The sequence below is a fragment of the Aphidius gifuensis genome, linkage group LG5 (assembly GCF_014905175.1).
Source record: "Aphidius gifuensis isolate YNYX2018 linkage group LG5, ASM1490517v1, whole genome shotgun sequence".
Taxonomy (NCBI): Eukaryota; Metazoa; Arthropoda; class Insecta; order Hymenoptera; family Braconidae; genus Aphidius; species Aphidius gifuensis.
In genome coordinates this window covers 6,353,208-6,376,648 of record NC_057792.1, presented here as the reverse complement: position 1 = coordinate 6,376,648, position 23,441 = coordinate 6,353,208, and the positions used below count along the sequence as shown (strand labels likewise).

The window sequence follows — 23,441 nt, the reverse complement described above, 5'->3', positions numbered from 1 at the left end:
TTTTTTGTGAGATGTCACTTGTCTTCCATATGAAATAGTACTACCTGACAAAAAAAAATAATAAAAGTTAGGTTGGGTTATGATTTTTTTTTATTTATAGGTATTTTTATTTTTTTTTTTGGCGGAATTTTAAATAATATTTTTAATTTGTTTATAAAATAAAAAACTTACTTTTTTTTAGGTCATTGTTTAAATATTTTTATTGTTTAATTAATTCATTAACGTGTTTTAATTATTTGCTTTTTTTTATCTTTTTCGAAATTTTTTTCAGTCGAAATTGATTTGAGATTTTTTACATTTTTCGTTATCGAAATTTTACTAGTTAACTGTTGTTAAATTTTTAATAAATTAGTGAATTTTTTTTTTGTTTTATTGTAAACGTTTTATTTGTTTATAACGAAAAAAAAATATTATAATTTTATCGTAAATATTACAGTGGAGTGAACTTGCTGCATATCAATAATCGAAATTTTTCATTTTCGATATTTTTTTTTTTTTAAATGGCGTCGTCCTAAATGTTACCTTCAAGGCTTCAAATAACACTTGTAAACATAAACAATGTTTTTTTTATCAAATTTTTAAAAACAACATTAAACAAAATTATCATTGTTGTTGATGAATAAATTATTAACAAGGAAAATAATAAACTGAATAAACACATTATCAAAAAGATAAAATATTAATTAATTATACATTTTAAAATTAAATTATATTCATCAGGTAACCTCTGAGGTAAATCAAAGTAAATTTAAAAATTATTTAACATTAATTATTAATTACTCAATTAACAATTGTAATTAAAATATTAACATTTACTTTTTATTCTTTAAATTGAATGTATTTTAAAAATTACTCAACTCTTTTACGAAATTTAATTTTAATTTATTTAAGTAAACAATTTTAAAGAAATTTTTTATTCAATCTCAAAGGTCATTTCTTAATAATTATTATTTGCTGATGACTCTGGATGATTTTATTATTAATTTTTTAGAATTTTAGAATTTTATTTTGAGTTATTAACTTGGTGATTATCCTTTTTTTTTTTCTTTTAGATTTAAATAAAATGAAGCTTAAAGAAACAATGAAAGATTGGTCATTAATGCAAATTGCATTTTCATTATTTGGCTTACCAATGACATTACCATGGCTTGCTTATTATATTTATGATGTCATAAGGAGAAAAAAAAATAAGTCAAATCTCACAGGAAAGGTAAAGATAAATTTTCAAAAATTCATATATTTTATCAGCTAATTTTGTTTAAATTTAAATTATTATTTTACTTTAGGTTGTTTTAATAACTGGTGCAAGTTCTGGAGTTGGTGAAGCACTTGCTCATGCTTTTTACAATTGTGGATGTAAACTTATTCTTGTAGCAAGACGTAAAAATGAACTTGAACGTGTTAAAAATACTCTTTTAGAAACAAAACAAGTATGAATTTATTAAATTTTAGTTATTCAATGATAAAAAAAAAACAATTATTATATATTTAAATATTGTCTTAGACATCACAGACTTTTACACCAATTGTCTTGCCTTTGGATATCACAGAAATTAATTTACTTGAAACAAAAATTAAAAATGTCATGATGGAACATGGAAAAATTGATATACTCATAAACAATGCTGGAATATCATATCGTGGTGAAGCAGCAACAACAGACATTGATGTCGACATGAAAATCATGATGATTAATTATTTTGCACAAATTAAACTTGCTAAAGGTAAACTTAATAATTTCTTTTTGTCATATATCTCTGATTATCTATTAAATTATTTCTGTTGGTAAATTAACTTTTCCACTTGCAAATTACATAGGTATATTCATTAAAAATAAATCATTTGATTCTTCAAGTTTTAATTTAACATTAAAATTAAATGCAGTAAAATTCGTATATGAAAAAAAAATTATTTTTACAATTTTATATTTTATCTTTGACATCAATAGTATTACTAGTACTAAAACAAAATTGTAATGATTTAAACTTTCATTTTAAAAGAGCTTAAATTTATTTTTTATAGTGATTCTTCCATCAATGATTGAAAATAAATCAGGACGCATTGTTTGTATTAGTAGTGTCCAAGGTAAAATAGCAATACCATACAGATCAGCATATGCAGCTTCGAAACATGCCCTACAAGCATGGTGTGATTCAGCAAGAGCTGAATTAGCTGTTTCAAATGTTAAAATAACAGTTATTAATCCTGGTTATATTAAAACTGATTTATCATTAAATGCATTGACTGGTCATGGTGAAAAATATGGAAGTGAGTTAATTATTATTTTATAACATTTGTTGATTCATATGTTTATTATTAATGATAATATTTTTTCAGTTAATGATAAAGATACAGAAAAAGGATACTCACCAAAACATGTTGCTGATGAAACTTTACTCGCTATTTTGAGAGACAATAAGGAAAAAAGGATTGCAACATTTTTACCAAAAATTGCGGAGTTTTTAAGATTCATGATACCAACATTGTATTTTATAATAATGAATATTCGTGCTAAAAAAATTATAAAAAAAGAATGAAGATATTTTAGAAATATTTTAAAGAAATTTTTCAAAATTTAGATTGTTTATTGATTATTTAAGTCATTTTTTTTTTGTGTATTCATACATTTATTTCATTTATTATTAGAATAATAAAATAAAAGAGAAATTATTAATAAACTGATTTAGTTGTTTATTTTTTTTATAATCCTTAAAGGAGAAGATAACTTTGATGTTGCTGAATTCACAATAAAAAGGATTTTATTTTTTATTGTCACATTAGCTACAATCTAAGATGTTGTTTGTCTCTTTAATTTTTTAATTTAAATGTTTTGTTTTTTTTTAAATTTGAACTTATGATAAAATCATTAAGTATAATAAGTAAGATGTTAAAATATCCAAATACCTTTTATGCAGTTCCTAATACTTATATGTTATTATTATTTTTAAAAATGTTGTATAAAAGTTTAAATTTAATAAAGAATCGTATGATCAATTTTTTCGAAATTATTATGGAATTATAAAATAAAAGAAGTAAGCTTTATAGAACATTAGATACCTCTTATGTAGTTCTATGTTCCTAATACAAAAACGCAATTTTTTTTTAAAACTGCCGGACGAATTTTTAAATTTATTAGATGATTATAAAGTAAAAGAGGTAAGCTTTATAAACACACAATACCTTTTATGTAGTTCTATGTTCCTAATACAAAAACCTAATTTTTTAAAATACTGCCGGACGAATTTTCAAATTTATTAGGGGATTATAAAGTAAAAGAGGTAAGCTTCATGGAATACACAATACCTCTTATGTAGTTCCATGTTCCTAATAGAAAAACCTAATTATTTCAAAAATTGCCGGACGAATTTTCAAATTTATTAGGGAATTATAAAGTAAAAGAGGTAAGCTTCATGGAATACACAATACCTCTTATGTAGTTCCATGTTCCTAATAGAAAAACCTAATTATTTCAAAAATTGCCGGACGAATTTTCAAATTTATTAAGGGATTATAAAATAGAAGAAGTAAAGTTTATAAAACAATGAATACTTCTTATGTAGTTCTATGTTCCTAATACAGAAACCTAATTTTTTTGAAAACTGCCGGACGAATTTTCAAATTTAGTAGGGGATTAGAAAGTAAAAGAGGTAAGCTTTATAAAATACAAAATACCTCTTATGTAGTTCTATGTTCCTAATACAAAAATCTAATTTCTTTGAAAACTGTCCGACGAATTTTAAAATTATTAGGGGATTATAAAGTAAAGGAGGTGAGCTTCATAAAATACAAATTACTTCTTATGTGGTCCTATGTTCCTGATACAAATTTTTTTTTTTTTTTTATATTGAGCGAAAATTTTTATCCAATAGGGGATCTTTAAGTAAGGAAGTAAGTTTTTTCAAATTAATAAATACCCGTTCAGTCATGTTCCTTATACAGGTCTATTTAATTTTGATAAATAAATTAGATAATTAGAAAATTGAGAAGGTAAATTTTTAAAAAATATCGAATATCTCTTTGTTTGTTTTATGTTCCCTGTACAAATCGAATTGTATTTTGAAAATTACCAGGCAAACAGAAAATTGTAAGAGTTATCTGTCTGCACCATGTTGACAATACCTTTTATTCAATTAATTAATTACATAATTTATTTAATAATTTCTTTTAAATAAAGCATACATTCAATTAACGTTTTTGTTTCTTTTGTAATAATACGATTCATTTATTTGTTCATTTTTATATGTGAAAGTAACAAGTGGTAATTAATTTTTAGATTAAAAAATAATAAACATAAAATTAATTGTTTTTTTATTTATTTCTATAACTGGCATTCAATTATATTGGCAGAATTTATTTATCAGTTTGTGATGGAATTATTTATAATATTTTTAAATATATATTTCATATTTTTTTATTCATTTGCATTGCATTAAAAATATACTGTTTTTTTTTATGCAAAAGAACCAATTATTCATTCACTATTTACACAAATTTTCAAGTGGCTCTTTGCATAATTTCTATTTTCAAACTCAAAAAATTGAAGAAAAAAAAAAAAACAATTGAAAATAAAGTATCTTTAAATACAAATAAAGAAAATAATTTTAAAAAAATTATTGAAATATTATGTATTATATAAAAAAGAAAAAGTAAATTTACGCAATTTAAATTCTTCCTTTTTTTTTGAACTTTTAATATTGTTTTTTTTTTTTTTGTGTGTGTTTCTACCTACTTGTATTTACATCCTAAAAAATATATTAACACTCGACATTTCTAAGCCAACATTTGTGTTACCATCTTCATTTTTAAACTAAATTTCTCAAATTTATAATAAACAAAAAATATTGTGCTTTAAAATTGATCAATTTAATTTTAAATAATCTTCAAGCACAGAAAGAAGATATAGAAAAAAAAAGCTATAGCAATTAATATAAAATTATAATTAGTTTAAAAAAAAAAAAAAAAAAACAAAAGATCTATTTATAATTTCAGAACAATTTGTGAAATTACTTTTATACTTTTGTACGATTATTATAACATAATGTTCGTTTAATGAATTAATTGCTATTTTAATTGTTTTATTTTTTTTCTATAAACTTGTCTCATTACTATGATAATTTTTGTTCATTTTGAATTGTTAAATTTACCTTTATTTCCATGTTAAATTTTTTTTTTATTGTAATAATAATAATTGTTTATTGAAATGCTTGATAAAGTCGCCATGCACAAATGCTAAATGCTGTTAATGTAATTGTTGTGTGTAATATCCTTCTTCTTTTATCATCTTTTCTAACGAGAAATGTGGGTGATGAAGGACCAAGTTTAGCAAGTAATTCAACATGTGGTAATTTACTTGTATCTGTTTCAACTTGATATTGACAACATGGATCAAATTGCCATGATACTGTGTATAAACCACATGTTATAACAGCAGCCATGCCAAGTGGTCCACAAATATATGGTCGATCACTCCAAACAAGTCCTTAAAATTATTTTTTCAATTATTAATTGTTTATTTAATTATTTCATGTATCAATATAAATTATTACCAGTTACAATTGCACCAAGACCAGATAATGATGCTGTTTTATGCAAACAATTACCAACAGCAATCCATCTTGATGTCTCATCACCTAATTTAGCTGGTTCAATAACAATTAAATTATATTCAGCCTCAAGTGCTCTTTCCAATTCATATTCAAATGCTTCATGTGCATTTGCACTTTCATAAACTTCTCTAATAATTGCAACATTTGCACTATCATCTCTGTAAAATATAAAAATTATTATTTATTGTTACATGATTTAACATGCTTTTTTGTTATTAATATTCGTTACATAATACAATTTTATTTATTATTATTTCATATTATCTAGGTTATCAATAAAAATTATTAGAAAAAAAAAATGTCAAATAAAAATTAATGATATTGTTATTTTTCTATATTTTGTTCATTTTTTTTCATTAGTAATAATAATAAATTAACTATTTCAATTTATATAATTATGATTGAATAAATTTCAGTTAAAAAAATTAATCAAAAACAAATGATTAAATATTTTGGAATTAGAAAAAAAAAAACAGAACCAACAACATCAAAACAGAGTCATAAAAAATTATTAATAGGTACTATTTTTTTTTTTTTTTTAATAATAGTTTTTTTTGTTAAAACATATATAATTAATTAATTCATTTATTATTATAAATTTAGAAATCATAAAGAATTATTAAACAATAACTGACAATAAATTTACTGGGACAATTTTTTTTTTTTTTCTTTGGTAGTTCTAATTTTTTGGAGGTTAGAAAAAATTAAATTTGTTGAATTAATTTTGTTTAATTATTGTGATTTATAACATTGTTTATTGTGATTAAATATTTTTATTATTAATTAATTAATTAACTAACCTGTCAGTAAGTTCATCTACCATTTTTAATTCTCTTGAATTTGACTTTGGAGTGGATTATTTATACATATATACACAATTGAAAAAAAAAGTTTTCATCTGACCTACTGGTAGGGATGTGCGATGTCAGTCGATATATCGAAAGCCCCGATATATTTTTGTTCGATATTTGATAGGTGTCGAATATCGGGTGTTCGATATAAAGTATCGAGTGTTTTTCAAAAGAAAATTTATGTCTTTTCACAGTTTTCCAGTGCAATCGAAACACTGCAATCGAAAAACTCTGGTAGAAATCCATGGTAGAAATTTTACTACATGGGTTTTCTTTCTGAAAACAAACTTCTGAAAATTTAAAAAATCATGTTTTTTCTTCAGGATCTCCTCAGCTACCTCCAGTTTCTTATCAACTAAAACGAGTAAATGAAATTATTTTTATTCTTTTTATCAAAAGAGGGAAAAAGATATAATAATTAATTGAAAGAAATTGTTTTTTTTTTTTTAGTAAAATAATTTATTTAAATTAAATTAATAGTATAAATACAATATTGATGCATAAACTTTACATATAAATAATCGTTTATTAACAATTATTATTGTTTGTTTTTTTTTTTTTTTAATTAAACTCATGTTTATATTTATTTTTCATCAATCAGTATTAAAAATTCTTTTTTTTTTTAAACTCATATTTTACCTATCTAACTATTTATATATTATATATCTTTTTTTTTTTGTCAACGAAAATATATAAATCAATTAAAATTATAAAATAATATTGCGCTATAATTAATAAATATAAAAGTTTGATTTTTCATTTTAATTAAACATAAACAATTTTACAATTAAAACAAAAACAAAGAGAAAAAATAATTTGGTTTTTTTTTTTTTTTAAATTTTTGTTTTTCATTATTGTTAATGTTTTTAAATCTTATTTTTAATATGGCAATTGAATATGCACATCAAGAGACCACAATAAATTTAAATAAACAAAAAATACAATAAAAATTTTCAACTAAATAATACATGAACAAAAAAAAAATTTAACAACTAAAGTATTGTTTAGGAAAAAAATTTTATGTTAATTAAAATTGGCCCTCTTTAATTAATAATAATAACACAATAATAAAGCAATTTATTATTTAAATTATCAATAAAAATATAATTATTTTTAAAAAAATTTTATGCTATTTTAAAGTACTATTATCAGTAATACTTTAATGAATTAATTAAAAAAAAACTTAAAGAGAATAAAATAACAGATCTTTAGTAATTCATTCAGTACATAAAAACAAAAAAAAAAAAATTATTATAAATTATTAATTATCAGTACAGAGATTCTGTAATATATAATTTTCAATTTTACATTATAATTTATTTATATTTTCTATTTTCATTCATCTTCATTCATTCGTTATGCATTGAAATTAATTTCCATACACTTTATATTTAATTTTATTTATTATTTTTTTTTTCAGTCATGAATTTATTGTTAAGCTTCACTCGTTTGGTGTACTTGACGATGTACTTTCTTGTTCTGAATTTATAACATTTTCTGGTTTAACTTCAAGTGCTAATTCTCGTGCTTTTGTTAGCCAAACTCCATCATCAGCTAAAACCCTTAAACAAAAAACAAAATTCATAATACAATAAAGATTTTTTTTAAAAAGAAAATTTACTAAATAAATATATTAAAATTCGAATATATTAAAATTGATAGCCTAATTTAACTTGGCAATCATAAAATATATTTTTTTTTCTTAATAGATACTAACTTTCTTGTATTTTCCCTGACATCATTATCTGGTACACCATAAACTGGTTTATTTGCATATGGATCATAACCAAGTACTGATAGCATTGGTGCAATATCTGGCATGTCGCGTAAAACATCATGAGGTATGTGACCTGTCCATTTAGTTAATGCCTCTAAATTCACTGGTTTAATTACTTGATCAGATGATCTCTCCAGTCTGAAAAAAAAGATCACAATAGTTAATTTATCCAACAAGTTACACGTCTAAATTTTCATGAAAATAAATAACGACAAAATTAATGATATTTCTCTATTGTTCATTAAATTATAAATTAGATTTTCTTGATATATTTTAACAGAATTTATTTTGTCGTTTAATCATCAAGTTATTTTAAATTGACAATTTAATTTAAACAATACATATACTGCCAAAGCAAGTACAAATTTAATTTAAATATTTGTTCAATTTTTTTTTTTATTAATTTGAAATTGATTGACACCTTATTATCAAAATAATTATTGTTTAATTTAATTTTATAAAATAAACAATTTAATTTAATAAATCAACATACTTGCTGAGTGGTACACCACCAGGTATATTTATAAACTCATCATGATGTAGTACAGATTCATTCCATGGTACATCAAGAAAATGAAGTATCTTTTTCATCCATTGACGTGGATGTAATACAAGTTGTTCATATGGTACCATAAAACATCTATCACTACCAACATCACGACACTGTGTATACATTGCTGAAATAGCATGATTCCATTTAATCATACACTGTCGATAAGATGATAAATCAAAACCTGTTATTGTTACCTAAAATATCAACAAAAAAAATACATAAATTTATTAAATCAAGTTGAGTTTATTATTCATGAGTTTATCATGTAGCTTTTTTTTCTTTTTGTCATGTTCTCTAGCTTGTCACTTTGTCAGTATCATCATCATCATCATCACCACTAGCAACAATAATTATAAGACTTATTGATTACCCAATTTATCAAGAGTCTATTTAGTAATATTAACAAAACAACTGTGTAAATTATAAATGGGATAAATGTAGTGATAAGTCTTGTTGAATTTAATCATGTAGCCATGTTATTTTGTTTGTGTTGTCACAGTATATTTGACTATTCAAGATTATAATAAATATGTGATGTCATTGAGTCACTAAATCTGATGATAATCCCTTGTATTATATGTATAAATAATAATAATTTATTACCTTTCTTGATATTATAGAGTGAACAGTAGCACGACCATCTCGTACCATAAATAAAAATTTGGCATTTGGAAATAAATCTAGAACGTATGATCCCATTTTTAATGTCAATGGATCTTTATTACATAAACGTGGAGCTGGTTCACCGTGTTTTGCTATTATTTCAAGACAAAATGCAGCAATTGCACTGTCAACAACCTGTCAATTGTCATTTGAAAAAGAGAAAAAAATAATTAAATATAATTGACATAAAGTTTAAGTTAATTGTTGAGATGAAATTTTTTATTTTTATTTTTGTATTTTTATTTTAAATATTTAATTGTTTTATGTATGTATATACCTCTTTTGAAATTCCAGCTTCAGCAAGACGCATACTTTCACGTTCTGATTTGTACCAGTGTGATCGCATCTGGAGAATTCTCGGGATAACTCGAGTCTCTTGGCCACATCTGAAGTATACAAATACACAATGAAACTAAAGCTCTCTTACTTGAAATTTAACTGCTGTACACAATTGTTAAAATAAAACAAAGAAAAAGATAATAAAAGTTGAATAAAAGAAATAAGAGAAATAAAAAAATTAGAATAAATGAATAAACGAATGGAAATAAAAAATTTATAAAGAATGAACTACAACACTAAATAAAGTATGAATTAGTACATGAATAAATTCACCAGACAGTTCATATTAGTGGAAAATAATTATGATAATAATATAATAAAAACAATAATAAGTTATTGTGAAATAAAATTTTCAAAAGAAAAATTTTAGCGGATTCTTTTTTCGTTTTGTATTTATGTTATTAATAAAATTTTAATGAACCTTATTTCAGGATGTGCATCAAGCATGGCTCTCATCAATGTTGTTCCTGATCTTGGTACACCACCGATAAATATTAATGGCATATTTCTATCATATGGATATTTTTTTTTATCAAATTCACCCATCACATATTTCTGTAAAAAAAAAGAAAATTATCATTAAAAACAAATATCCCTTAGCTTGTAAAAAATAAATAAGCTACAAATTTATCCAAGATTTATAATAATTATTGAATTAATAATATATAATAATAAATTGAAATAATAAAATAAAAATAAATAAACATTTAATACAATATTTGAAAGATTAATATTAAAAAAAATTAAATTTGAAATAATAATAACATTGAGTCATTACAATACGATGACTAATTAATTTATTTTTAAATTAATTAATTTTAAATTTATCCAAGATGTATGATAAAAGTAAATTTAAAAAAATAAATAAATTGTTAAATGAAATATTTATTTATTTATCCTATGATATATACTGTTGTCATAATTTTTGGCAAATTCAAAATAGTCATTAAATCATTATGTTTATATTTTACTATGCTTCAATTATTTTTATAATGATTAATTTTAATTTTAAATATAGGATAATGTTTTTTATACTAATTGCACGACACAGGATAATTTTTTTTTGTTGAAAAATTGTTTACCAGAATATTTTATTTCAAAATTATTTGACCGGAAAATTTGTGCTCAGGATATTTTGAGCATAATATTTATTCATGATCCCTTTAAATTGGGACAAACAAACAATTAAAAATATCGATATTTAACTCGTTAAAAGAAATGATGTTTTTTTTAATTGAAATATAAAGTTTATCTTTTATATTTATTTATAATATAAATTATGTTTAAAAAAAAATAACAATTAGGTTCTAATTGAATTAAAATGTTAACATGCTATATTTAGTAGTATTTTAAATAATATTTTTACAATATTATTCCATGTAAAATAGTACATGCAAGTAAAATTATACTTTCTCACGCGATAAAACCACCTACATTGCCCTCATTAATCATTCAACTCGAGGTATCAATTATTATCTATATATTCAGCACATTTATAAATCGATAAATATTGTATTTTCTTTTTTTTATCTTTTTTTTTCTGTACAGAACAATATAGAAAAATAAGAAAAGAAAAAAAAAATGCTAGAGAGAATAAAAAGAAAAATGACAAGAGGAGCCTGAGTAAGGAGACAAGTTTTGTTTGAGTCAAGAGAAAATAAAAAAAAAAAAAAAAAAAAACTGATAGCATCCTCTGTTCATATACCTGACATGATATATACCAGGACATTGAATTGTAACAATATACATGTTTATATAGATATATTGAAAAACTTGGCATCAGTCGATATTTTTCATTTCATAAATTTTTTATTTTTTATATTTCCTTTCAATTCTTGGATATTGACCTTTTGTGTATATAATATCAAAATAAAAAAATCTGATAAATTTATTAACAACTAAATATGAACATTATTTTTATCAAATTTTTACATCAATCATTTTATTTTTTATAAATAAAAAATAACAAAATTTATTACTTTTTTTGTTTTAGTTTAAAAAATATATATAAAAATAAATTTTCATTTTTTTCTATTTGTCAGACCTCTGTCATTGTTCATGAACCATTTTTTTTTGTTTTTTTATTTTTTCATTTTTTTTTTCATACATCTATTTGTCCAGTGTTATTATTTATAGCTTTTTTTTGAATTTTTTTATTTTCTCGTTTTGTATATGAGTTTTTTTTTTGCCAACATATTTTTTTTTTTTTTCATATTTATTTTCATTTAACAGATGAATAATTACAGGTTTTTGTAAATATTAACAGTGGCGAAATATATAGTGTTGTTGTCAGCAGGATGTTTGAAAGTTGCAAAAAACTTTTTACTACTTTTTATAGCATAAAGCAAAGGATTTGAAATTTCAAGTTTATATGATGGTGTGTTTTAATATACCACAAACTCGTCACTGAGTTTTCGTTTGACTTTGATGTTATACATGTTCTTTTGATGCCAATATGCTTGTTATTGTTACTTTATATAAAAAAAATTACATTTACAAATATGTCAAAATATATTTTCATATTTTTTTTCTTTTAAAAATTTTTTTTTTAAATTACAAATAGGCTTAACTTATGAATTAAAACCTATTTTTATTTAAAAAAATTTTTGAGACAGAAAAAATAAAAAATTTATAAAAAATAAAAAGCTCATAACAAAAAAGCATATGTTTTTAAAGACACACCCTTTTTCCAATAGTAAAAATAAAAAAAAAATATTGTTAATAACAAAAAGGCATATGTGAATCAAATTTATTTAAATAAAATTTCAAAAAAATAAAGAGTTTTTTTTTTTTTTTGTTAGTAATGCAACAATGTGTATGATTTTGTGTTAATTAAATATCAAAACCATAAAAATAAAAAGCTCATATAATTGGTAGATAAAAAAAAACTATATACAATTATATAAAAAAAAAATAAAAGTGGCAATTTATTGACTTTTATTTGAAAATTTTCAAACGACTGCTCGTTTGCGTTGACATTTCATCGATCACATGACGCTTTTTTACTTTTTTTTATTTTTTTTTTCACGTGAATATAAGGGTGGTTCAAGAAAAAAATATTGAATGAGATGTGAAAAATAAAAAAATAATAAAGTCGAGTAATGAGAACGCGTTGTCAAGTATCATCTTTTATTTTTTGTCAAGGATACATCATTTTCGCTAAAATTTTCTATATCAACATCCCCTTACAAATGTCATTTAATAATAACTAACGAAACATGAAATTCCAATTAATATTTAAGAACGTATATACTCGTGAACTGTGATGTGATTAATTTTCTCATTGAAAAGTTTTTCCAATAATAACATTCCAATTAGCTCTGTTGTCAATTTAAACTATCGAAAAAGTAAAATAATAATAATAAAATATTATTAAAATACAGAAAATTAAATTAAAAAATTTATTTAATTAAAGAAAATTTAATTTAAAAAGTTTATATAATATTTGATCAATATAAAAAAGGAAAATATTTGATTAAATTTACGAAAAATAAATTTAATAGTTAAAAATTTTTATATAAAAAAATTAGTCCATAAAAAAAATGTATTTTTAGAGATTAATTATATTTATTTATTTTTATCTAATTTAAAACGTTAATTAAGTTTTATATCGTCGTTTTCTCACCATAATCATGCAAAATAAAAAAAAAAATAAAATGTTTCTCGTTGGTTTTAGTTAGTTTTCGTGTCATTTAAAAAAAAAAAAATTTTTTTTTCACTATCTTTACTTTTGGACGTCATTTTTTATTATTTTCATTTTTTTTTTTGCTCTTTTCTGACCTTTTTATTAGGTGTATATATTTTTTTTTTTCATCTTTTTTATTTGGCAAAATAAAAAATAAAAAATGTTGGGACACGAAAGGGGACTTTACGGTGGTGCGACCTGGTTAATAGCCTGTCTCTTCACTAGCCCTAACAAAAAATAAAAATAAAAAAAACTATGCATGGATAAAAAAGTATTTACAAAAAAAAAAAAAATCTTCATTTAATTTTTTTTTACTTTAAACCTGATGCCAACTACCAACATGTCACATCAAAGTGAATTTTACAAACTAAATTTACAACAAACATATATTAAAATTGAAAAATTAAAAAATTGTTATTAAAAAAAAAAAAAAGGTAATTAATAAAAAAACAAACATAATAGTTGTATTTAAAAAAAGAAAAAAAAAATTATAATAAACCAGTTATTTCAAGGGAAAGAACATTTAAGAAAAAAACAAAATTTACAAAGTAGAAAATTTTTAAAATAGTCAGACATGGTAAAGGTAACTCGTCAAAATAAATATATTTAAAAAAAAATGTTATTTATTTTAATTATTAATAATATATTTTACCTCACTTGTAACCATGACACTTGTTGGTTGTTCTTTGTTTGATCCACATATTATTCCCAATTGATAAAGTGCAATTAAAAATAATAATGCAACAAAACATATGACCGGTGTTCTTCGACTTCTACTTGGTAAAAACGACATATTAAATATTTAAAAAAAAAATATCTAATTTTAAAATAATATGGAGATGAAGAGACTCCACTCTAAAAATACGACATCACACCTGAAACAGAAATAAAAAAATCAATTAGTTAACTTAATTAAAATGCTTTTTTTATTCATTAAAAAATAGCTTGTATGTAATATTTATATCCGAGTAAATTTTTACATTATACAACAACAATAATGATAAATAAAAATGTTAATTAAATAAATGTTATTAAAAACCACATAATATTAATGTTAACTATTATTTCAACAAGATAAATAGTACCATTTCATTTATTTCAAGTGTACACTGTTGTATAATTGTGTGGCATTCTGTGTGACCAATAATAAATTGACAATTGTGTTGGTTATTTTGAGTATACAACAGTGTAACAACTGGCATAACAAAGCTTTATGCTATATATTCAACATATTTTAAAAGTTTTATATATTAATAAATAAATAAGAAAATAAAAACAAATTTCTCTCTTTTAAAAAAATAACTCCAATAATTTTTAAAATATTCATTATTTCAAAATAAAAATTTCATGAAATTAATTGTATTTAATAGACAATATTTTTACATTAAAAAAAAATTAAATTATTATTATTTTTATTGATTTTACTAATGGCAATTAATTAACTCTATTATTATTTTTCATCAGCTTTTAAATTGTGGAGAAAATATCTTCTCAAACCCCCATATTTTACCTCACTTAAAAATAATACTGTTGACTTCACTAAATTGTCAATCAAAGATCATTAAAAAATTAAGTAATTAGAGCTTTTTCTTTATAATTTTATAGATGAATATTTAATTAATTAAATTTGATAATTTTATAATGATGTTTATTTTTTTTATTTAGATATTTTATTTAAAGCTTTTTGATGATTTAATTATTTGTTTACATTAATAATTTAGATAATATGTTATATTGAAATTAAGGTAGTATGTCATTGTCAAACGAATCATCACATAGTGTTGATTATGTTTGTCCATTGGGATTCAGACACCCCTGTAATTTGATTTATTGCTAAATGCAATTCACGTCTGCCAAGAATAGATAATTCATCATTAAAATTTACATAATAAATACCCAGTATTTATTTATAATAATAATATCCAAAAAATATTGTAAAAATTCGATTCATATAATTACAAAAAAAATACAAAATTTATTAATGTTATTCTTTGTTTTAATTATATTTTAAAAATACATTTTTTGTTTGATAATAATCATAAAATAAATTGAAATATATTTTTGAATATAATATATAAAGTGTATATATATTTGTTGGAAAATACATTTGTACAATAATCTGTAAATTTACGAGGTTACTAGTCGTAAAACCGTCACTTGGGGGTTTTGGTTTCAACTTGATATATACATGTGTGTTTGTGTGTATATAAATTCAATACATAATACCATCATGACACAGTAGAAACGGATGTAGAGCCATTCGCTCGAGTTGTGAGTTTTCGTTTTACGATTTACATGAAATTTAAATTACTCGGTACAATACAGAAAAAACAAAAAAAAAAGGAAAAATATTACTGGGAGAATATATTGAACCTGATGATTTTAACGTCTGAATAAATAAAATGAACCAGATAAAATTTACCAAGTTGGAAAATCAAAAAACATGTAATTGCGTGAATAAGTTTTTTAATTTTTATAATAGATTATGTTTGTTTTATGATAAAAAGACATGAAAAATATAATAAAAACAAATCAATTTGGTATATAAAATAGGAGCTTATCGTGATAAGAGAGGGTGTATAAGAGAATATTCAAAAAACAGTAATTAAACATTTTTAAAATAAAAAGCTTAAATCGTTACTTTTTTTTTTTAGTACTAATAACAATATTGATGTCAAAAATGAAATATAAAATAGTAAGAATAATTTTTTTTCCATATACTTATAAATAAGTAATTAGTTTCGAAAATAGATAGAAAAAAAAAAAAAATGCATTAAATTTAATTGTTTTTCAAAAAGTTACAATTAAATTTTATAATTAAATTTTTTTAACAACTTTTTTAAAATATTTAAATAAGGAAAATAATTTTGAAAAACAATTCAAGGGGTAGTTGATTGAATTTATTCAAGAGTCGACTATTGCAAATTCAATTGCTCACAGTATGAGAAAAAAAAAGATAAAATTCATGTGCATGTATTTGAGTTTGAAATGTTAGGTTTAAAGTGTCCATTACAAAAAAAAATGAATAATTGAATTAAAGTTTTAAAAAAATACGGATTCCATGTATGTATTAGATACTTTTTTTAAAAAAACAATAATCATTTGTTTTTTCTCTTTTATTTTTTATAAATTTATAATATATTAGCTTTCAACAGTTTGGATGCGTTCAGAATTTTAGAGCGCGTACCTTATAGAAGCACTGTGCGCTGCTGTCCCAAAAAAATGGATAAAAGCAGCAGCAGACTAAGGGAGCGACATAGTCGCTCGCCGGACATCAAACCAAGATGGTTATCACTACCGCCATTTTCTTTGAGGCAATCGAGAGGTTACAGAAGGAGAACCGATCATCGATCAAAAATATTGAGGAGTACTTGGAAGACAAGTACAGCCTCAATAAAGAGAAACACCGACGTTTCCTGAAGGCTTATCTCTTAAGTGCTGTCAAGAAGAATCTTCTGTACATCACAGAAGATTCAAAATTCAAAATTTTGAAACAAGAATATTAATAAGATCGGCCCTTTTCAGGGCCACCAAATGACTCTTAACGCATGAAAAAATTTTCGATAATTTGTGGGTAATAATTTAAAAAATGGTGACTTTCAACTCACTTATAAACAATGTCGAATTCATTTTTTCATTCAATGTTAACAATTGATCACTTGTTTTTTCATTATCTATCTTGATACCTTGGTATTAACATAACTCAAAAAAAGATTTTTGAATGAAAATTTGTGTGAGCACTAATACGTTCTGAATACGTAATAAAATTTTGAATATTTAAGGTTTAGTATGATTATAGATAATGCAGTTTACTTAGTAAAGAGATTATTTATTTTTCCTTTGAATTTTCTAGCTATCAATTAAATTAACAAGAAAGTTGATGAACAATCATGCTAGCGAACAAACACTACAATATCATCAATTCAATTACTGACAGAACTACTTCCAGGTCACATGGTCAGTATAATAATTGATCGGTGTATTGCACGTGGATATGAAAGATTATGTGATGCAAAAAAATTAATTAAAAATTCTTTTAATCGTAGTTTTCAAAGTAAATATATTCAAAGAATAATATACACGTCTGTAAATATTTATATTCATTTTCAAATATATAGATAGATTCAATGACATGTGAAAATTTACTAGGTTGGAAAAAAAAAATAGTATAGTAAACGTTAAATTATTAGTAAATGTAATAATGCAGGTGCACCTTAGAGTGGAACATTTTCTGGTAAAAATAATGATTGTAAAAATCATAAATGTGTACCGATGAATATAAATACTTGATGATTCAATCAAATGATAAAATAATAATATAAAAAAAAATATTTTACTGATTAAAATATTTTTCAAAAAAAGTATAGAATAATAATAATTATTATTATGTTTTTAATATCAAGTAATAATATTAAATTTAAATATTTAAAATACTTAAATAAATTATACAATAAAATAATAATGTAATAATTACTTTTTTGATTTTCATTAATAATAGTTGATATTTTAATTTTCTTTTTTTTCGTTTTTATTAACAAAAAATTTTGTCTTTTTTTTTTTATCAATAAATATTTGGTCACAGTAAATTTCCATCAATAAATATGCAAATAATACTGGTATTTGAAAAACAAAGTTGTTCGATGTATATCTAAATAAAACGAAATTATTTTTCATTCGTCAATATTTGAAATGTCATTATTTTATTTTTAATATAACAATTTTCATTATTATTTTTCTCTGTTAATTTTCAGTTATTCAAAATTGTTCTTTTTACCATTTTTTTTACTTTTAAACATTCATCGTCTTTATTTCAGCTTTTTGATTTTTTCTGTTTCTTATTTACATTTTTTTTCATTCACATAAAAAATATACTACATTTTTCATGCTTAGGAAATTTTTCATCTTTCTTTGTTAGCACAAGTATGGTATAAAAAAAAAAAATAATAAAAACAAACAAACAAAGAATAAAAAATATTTATACTTGTTTGTTTTTTGTTATTTTATACTTTGCGATGATTTTGTAGTACGGGTATTTATCTGTCTCTAAAGCATCTATTGTCTACACTTATCAAACACATGCATGTAAAACCAACAAAAGTGACTCAGAAAGCAGATCAATGCTGACGATAAAAACTCGATAATAGCAAAGCTTCTAATTTTTTTATTTTCACATTCACTTCAAAAAACAAAAAAAAATAGAAAAAATAGACTAAAAGTATGTATATATCATTTTAGTTATTATTTTTAAAATTTTTCATTTTAAATTTCTCAAATGAAACAATGAATTATAGTGAAAATGTGAGATAAGATACACCTAGTGCAATCAAGCAGTGTCACTTGAGATAAAGCTCGGCTTTTGTGTTTATTTATTTTCCTCTTTTCATAATAGTTTTTTTCTATTTTTTTTTTTTTTTTTTGCATTTGCGTTAGTAGAAATGAAATGTTTTTTCGTTATACATACAATTTTTTTTTCTTTTCTTCATGCCATATACTGTTTAAAAATAAAACCCTCATGTGTGTACAAAAATTAATATATTTATTAGTTTATTTCGTTAAAAATTGAAATTGATTTACCCGCAATGACTTAATTTATTATTATCATTACTAATTTTTCATTTCCTCGTATTGAAACTGAAAAAAAATAATAAAAAAAAACATTAAAATAATAGTTTAAATACATATATAAAACGAATTAAAAAAAAACCAATAAATAAACGAAAAAAAATTGGCTAAATGTATAAAACAAAAATTGATAATCCATTGTTTAAATATTATTTCAAAAAAATAATTAATTTTATCATAAAATATAGAGAAAATAATATATTGTACTCAAAATAAACTGAAATATTTTATTACAGTTTCATAAATTTGTAAATTTTATATAAAAATGCAATTTGCCTCTGGGCTTGTAATAAATTCAAGAATATATAACAATGCTTTCACTAGATTTTTATATTCTTTTTCTTTGTTTCGATTAATTTTTTTTTTTCTCCTATTTTACAAACCATTTATAACCAGGAAAATTACATTCTTGTTTTTCATGTATTCTATGTATTTACTCTACATCATCATTTATTTTGTAAAAATTATTTTATTTTTCAACATTTTTACAATGCATTTTAATATTATTAAAAGCACATTTTAAAAAATATCCACAGGCTATAATAAAAAACGAAAAAAACAGCAGCAAACAACTAGAATATATTTTTTTGAATATATAAATTTTAATTTCTAGGAAAAAAAAAATGGAAAAGTGTGTTAAAAATTTATCGTCAAAAAGTAAAAAACACTGTGGTTTGTATGAAAAAAATAAAAACAAAAATTTACTCTTCTATTTTTTTTGAATATTGAAATCTTGGGTCACACATAAATGCAAATTGCAAAAAAAAAAAATAACAATAATGATAATAATTTGGGTTATCTTTGTACGTCGTATATGTAAAATTTTTACTTTGTAAAATTTATACGAAGATGTATTTTTATTTTTCTCTTCTCTCTACTATTATTATTTTTTTCATTCTTTTTTAATCTTTATTGTTTTTTGTCTTTTTATTTTGTGCAAGTATACACGTGTATAGATATTGTATACACGAATTCAAGCTGAGTATTTTTTTCAAGTACAAGACGAGTGAAAATAAATGAAAAAAAAAATTCAGGACACATGAGAGCTAAGGAATTTTCTTTGAGATATTTTTACTTTTATATGCTTGACACAAGTTACACTTGAGTGCTTTTAAAAAAAATTTAAAAATGAGTTTTTTAAATATTTTTATTAAATGAAAATTATTTAATTAAATGCTGTAATTTTTTTACAAGATTAAATATTTTTTTAAAATTATCTTTAAGTAGTTTTATGCTGTGAATAATTAGACACTTTATAAAAAAATATGAAAATTATTTATTTAATTTAAAATTTTATTTTGATTAATTCATGTGAATTAATTAAATTTGAAAAAAAATTTAAGAAATTTGTGAAATTTTCAGTGTTCAAAGTCAATGTTAAAGTTGGCCAGTGATATGAAATTTTAAGCAAGCTTTTCATCATCACATAGCGTACGTGCCGATCCAATTAATTCTCGGATTTCGTTTACTAACGCATCACGTAATACGCGAGAGTGTCCTCATGATTTGATCAAGTTGAACGAGCTTTGAGTGTACTACAGAGAATGAATGTCATGGCTAATTTTGATTGATGTATTGTTATAAAATTTCAATAAACAATATATTTTGTTTTTCTTCTATTTGTTTTCGCTCTTTTGTATTTTAGTAAATCATAATTAAATTGTATTGAAATAATTTACTGAGAAATAAATAGCCAAAGTCTCTATTAATTAAAAAAAATAAAACAAACAATCCTATCAAGTTAATAGAACAATGATATTAAATTTTGTGATAAATTAATAATATTACGTATGGAAAAATATGCACACTTGAAGTAGAGTGGAAATTGAGACACGTGAGCTTCTTGACGATATTTTTGATAGAAAAAATTATCGTGTCATTTATCGATTTGAGTTATTTAAATTGATAATAAATATATATATTTTTTTAAATCAAATTTCAATCCAAATAAGATTATTATTTATTATGAATTTTTTTTGTTTTGAATAATTTATAAATAAATGAAAAATAAAAAAATTTCGATTTGTAATATTAGTTTGTTCAACTTGGTAAACTAGCCAATTTAATTTTGCATATTATCGCTATTTTTTTTTATAAACAGTAGAGTTTTTTTTCTCGTTTTAGCTCTTTTGTATTTCAGTAAATCATAATTAAATTGTGTTGAAATAATTTACTGAGAAATAAGTAGCCAAAGTCTCTATTAAATAAAAAAAATAAAACAAACAATCCTATCAATTTAATAGAACAATGTAAATGATATTAAATTTTGTGATAAATTAATTAAAATTACGTAAATTCATTTGTAAATTTACAAATATATAAAAATACTTGTAATACTTGTAAAATTACTAATTTCAAGATTTAGAAATTTTTAGATTTTCCAGTTGGCAGCACTGCAAACATATTATCTGTAAATTATCTATAAAATTCTAGTTTTTTTATTGTTTCTTTTTTAAAGAAATATTATTTTCTTATTATTGGATAAGAACATTGTGATTTAAAAAAAAAATTAGCTTTTTAGTTTATTGCAAAGGAAATTCCTAAAGAAAGATTGTCCTAAAAATTTCGAAGGATTTATTCGATCTTTTAAAAATTTTATTAAATTTTATATTTATTTAAAAAAAAAAAACGAAATTATATTATTTTTTTATTTTAAAAACTATATATTGGATACAGCTGTTGGATAACTTTGTTGAAACATCGGTTTTATCTTCATGTAAATTTACATATACATTTGAGGGCAAGAGCCAACGCTAATGTACGCTGATCGGTGAATATTAAATTATACTTGACCGAGTAAAGCTCAATGTTGGAGGTGGGCCAAAGTTTAATTTAAATTCAAAACTTTGTTTTCCCTAAAGATCGATTAAATCCTTCAAAATTTCCAATAATTAAGCTTATATACAAAGACAATCGATAATACTTTTATTCTTTTTTCTTCAATAAACTAAAAAGCTAATTTTTTTTTTTCAAATTCACTATGTTCTTATCCAATAATAAGAAAATAATATTTCTTTAAAAAAGAAAAAATAAAAAAACTAGAATTTTATAGATAATTTACAGATAATATGTTTGCAGTGCTGCCAACTGGAAAATCTAAAAATTTCTAAATCTGAAAATTAGTAATTTTACAAGTATTACAAGTATTTTTATGTATTTGTAAATTTACAAATATGAATTTACGTAATTTTAATTAATTTATCACAAATTTTATTATCATTTACATTGTTCTATTAAATTGATAGAATTGTTTGTTTTATTTTTTTTATTTAATAGAGGCTTTGGCTACTTATTTCTCAGTAAATTATTTCAATACAATTTAATTATGATTTACTGAAATGCAAAAAAGCAAAAACGAGAAAAAAAACTCTACTGTTTATAAAAAAAAATAGCGATAATATGCAAAATTAAATTGGCTAGTTTACCAAGTTGAACAAACTAATATTACAAATCAAAATTTTTTTATTTTTCATTTATTTATAAATTATTCAAAACAAAAAAAATTCATAATAAATAATAATCTTATTTGGATTGAAATTTGATTTAAAAAATATATATATATTTATTATCAATTTAAATAACTCAAATCGATAAATGACACGATAATCTTTTCTATCAAAAATATCGTCAAGAAGCTCACGTGTCTCAATTTCCACTCTACTTCAAGTGTGGATATTTTTCCATTTTTCTACATCCCTTATTCTATCAATTTATATATGTATATTCACATACATATATATAGAAATCTTTTTTTTTTTTATCCCAGTATAGTCGACGAGTTGTAATCTGACAATCTGGGCATCGAGAAAACACCCAGGTCAAATCCTACTTACTGCATTTTTTCCTTGTCACGTAAAATAAAGGGGTTGAAAAAAAAATCCAAGGGTTAGGTCTGTTGTAATCCAGACACGTTTCTAATATGACCTCCAGTGTTGAAGTAAACGACAGTAAACCAACACAAATAAAATAAAAAAAATAAATCAAATATTTAAAGAATTTTTTTTGTCTAATAAAAAACAAAGACATTTTCAATTATGTTTATTTCAATGAGAATATTGTTAAATAATTTATTAACAATTAATTATTTTTTTACACAATTTATAGTGATATGAAAATTTAATATTTTAGAAATATTTATTTTAACATTGTATTATTTGTTAATGTACAAAATAAAACTTTAATAGTTTAATAACGATGAAAAGCTTCTAGAATTTGAATGTGGTTTATATGCTAATGAATGTACAACTAATAAAAGTAGAACATGAAATGTTATAGATGCCCTAAAATGAAGTATATTATCGTTGTTTTTAGTGGAAATTAAATATTTTTTATATACAATAAATGG

At 22.0% G+C, this 23,441-nt stretch overlaps 3 protein-coding genes across 4 annotated transcripts in view; 1 reads left to right on the top strand and 2 right to left on the bottom strand.

Moving 5' to 3' along the window:
- The first annotated feature begins 74 nt into the window (after positions 1-74).
- Positions 75-2,994, top strand: LOC122857326 (dehydrogenase/reductase SDR family protein 7-like). Of its 2 annotated transcripts, none has more exons than XM_044159444.1 (6): positions 75-732; positions 1,053-1,210; positions 1,287-1,430; positions 1,505-1,724; positions 2,023-2,268; positions 2,338-2,994. In XM_044159444.1, exons 2-6 carry the CDS (start codon positions 1,064-1,066, stop codon positions 2,535-2,537), a joined length of 957 nt encoding a protein of 318 aa, XP_044015379.1. In that variant the 5' UTR covers positions 75-732; positions 1,053-1,063; the 3' UTR covers positions 2,538-2,994. The 2 variants fall into 2 exon arrangements, with proteins under 2 accessions (XP_044015379.1, XP_044015381.1); XM_044159446.1 differs by having other exon boundaries at positions 732-742; positions 2,338-2,670.
- A 1,719-nt stretch (positions 2,995-4,713) lies between these two features.
- LOC122857351 (transmembrane protein 11 homolog, mitochondrial) lies at positions 4,714-6,530 on the bottom strand. Its single transcript, XM_044159474.1, has 3 exons — positions 6,407-6,530; positions 5,547-5,764; positions 4,714-5,479 (listed from the first exon to the last, which is right to left on the bottom strand). Exons 1-3 carry the CDS (start codon positions 6,427-6,429, stop codon positions 5,193-5,195), a joined length of 528 nt encoding a protein of 175 aa, XP_044015409.1. The 5' UTR covers positions 6,430-6,530; the 3' UTR covers positions 4,714-5,192.
- A 362-nt stretch (positions 6,531-6,892) lies between these two features.
- Positions 6,893-23,441, bottom strand: part of LOC122857310 (protein-tyrosine sulfotransferase-like) — a 45,507-nt gene continuing 28,958 nt past the window's right edge. The window contains exons 3-9 of the mRNA XM_044159417.1: positions 14,127-14,349; positions 10,211-10,344; positions 9,728-9,836; positions 9,391-9,585; positions 8,728-8,981; positions 8,175-8,372; positions 6,893-8,019 (exon numbers count right to left, since the gene is read on the bottom strand). Coding sequence (XP_044015352.1) covers positions 7,899-8,019; positions 8,175-8,372; positions 8,728-8,981; positions 9,391-9,585; positions 9,728-9,836; positions 10,211-10,344; positions 14,127-14,267 — 1,152 coding nt within the window. The 5' untranslated portion in view covers positions 14,268-14,349 and the 3' untranslated portion in view covers positions 6,893-7,898. The remainder of the gene's footprint in view (positions 8,020-8,174; positions 8,373-8,727; positions 8,982-9,390; positions 9,586-9,727; positions 9,837-10,210; positions 10,345-14,126; positions 14,350-23,441) is intronic.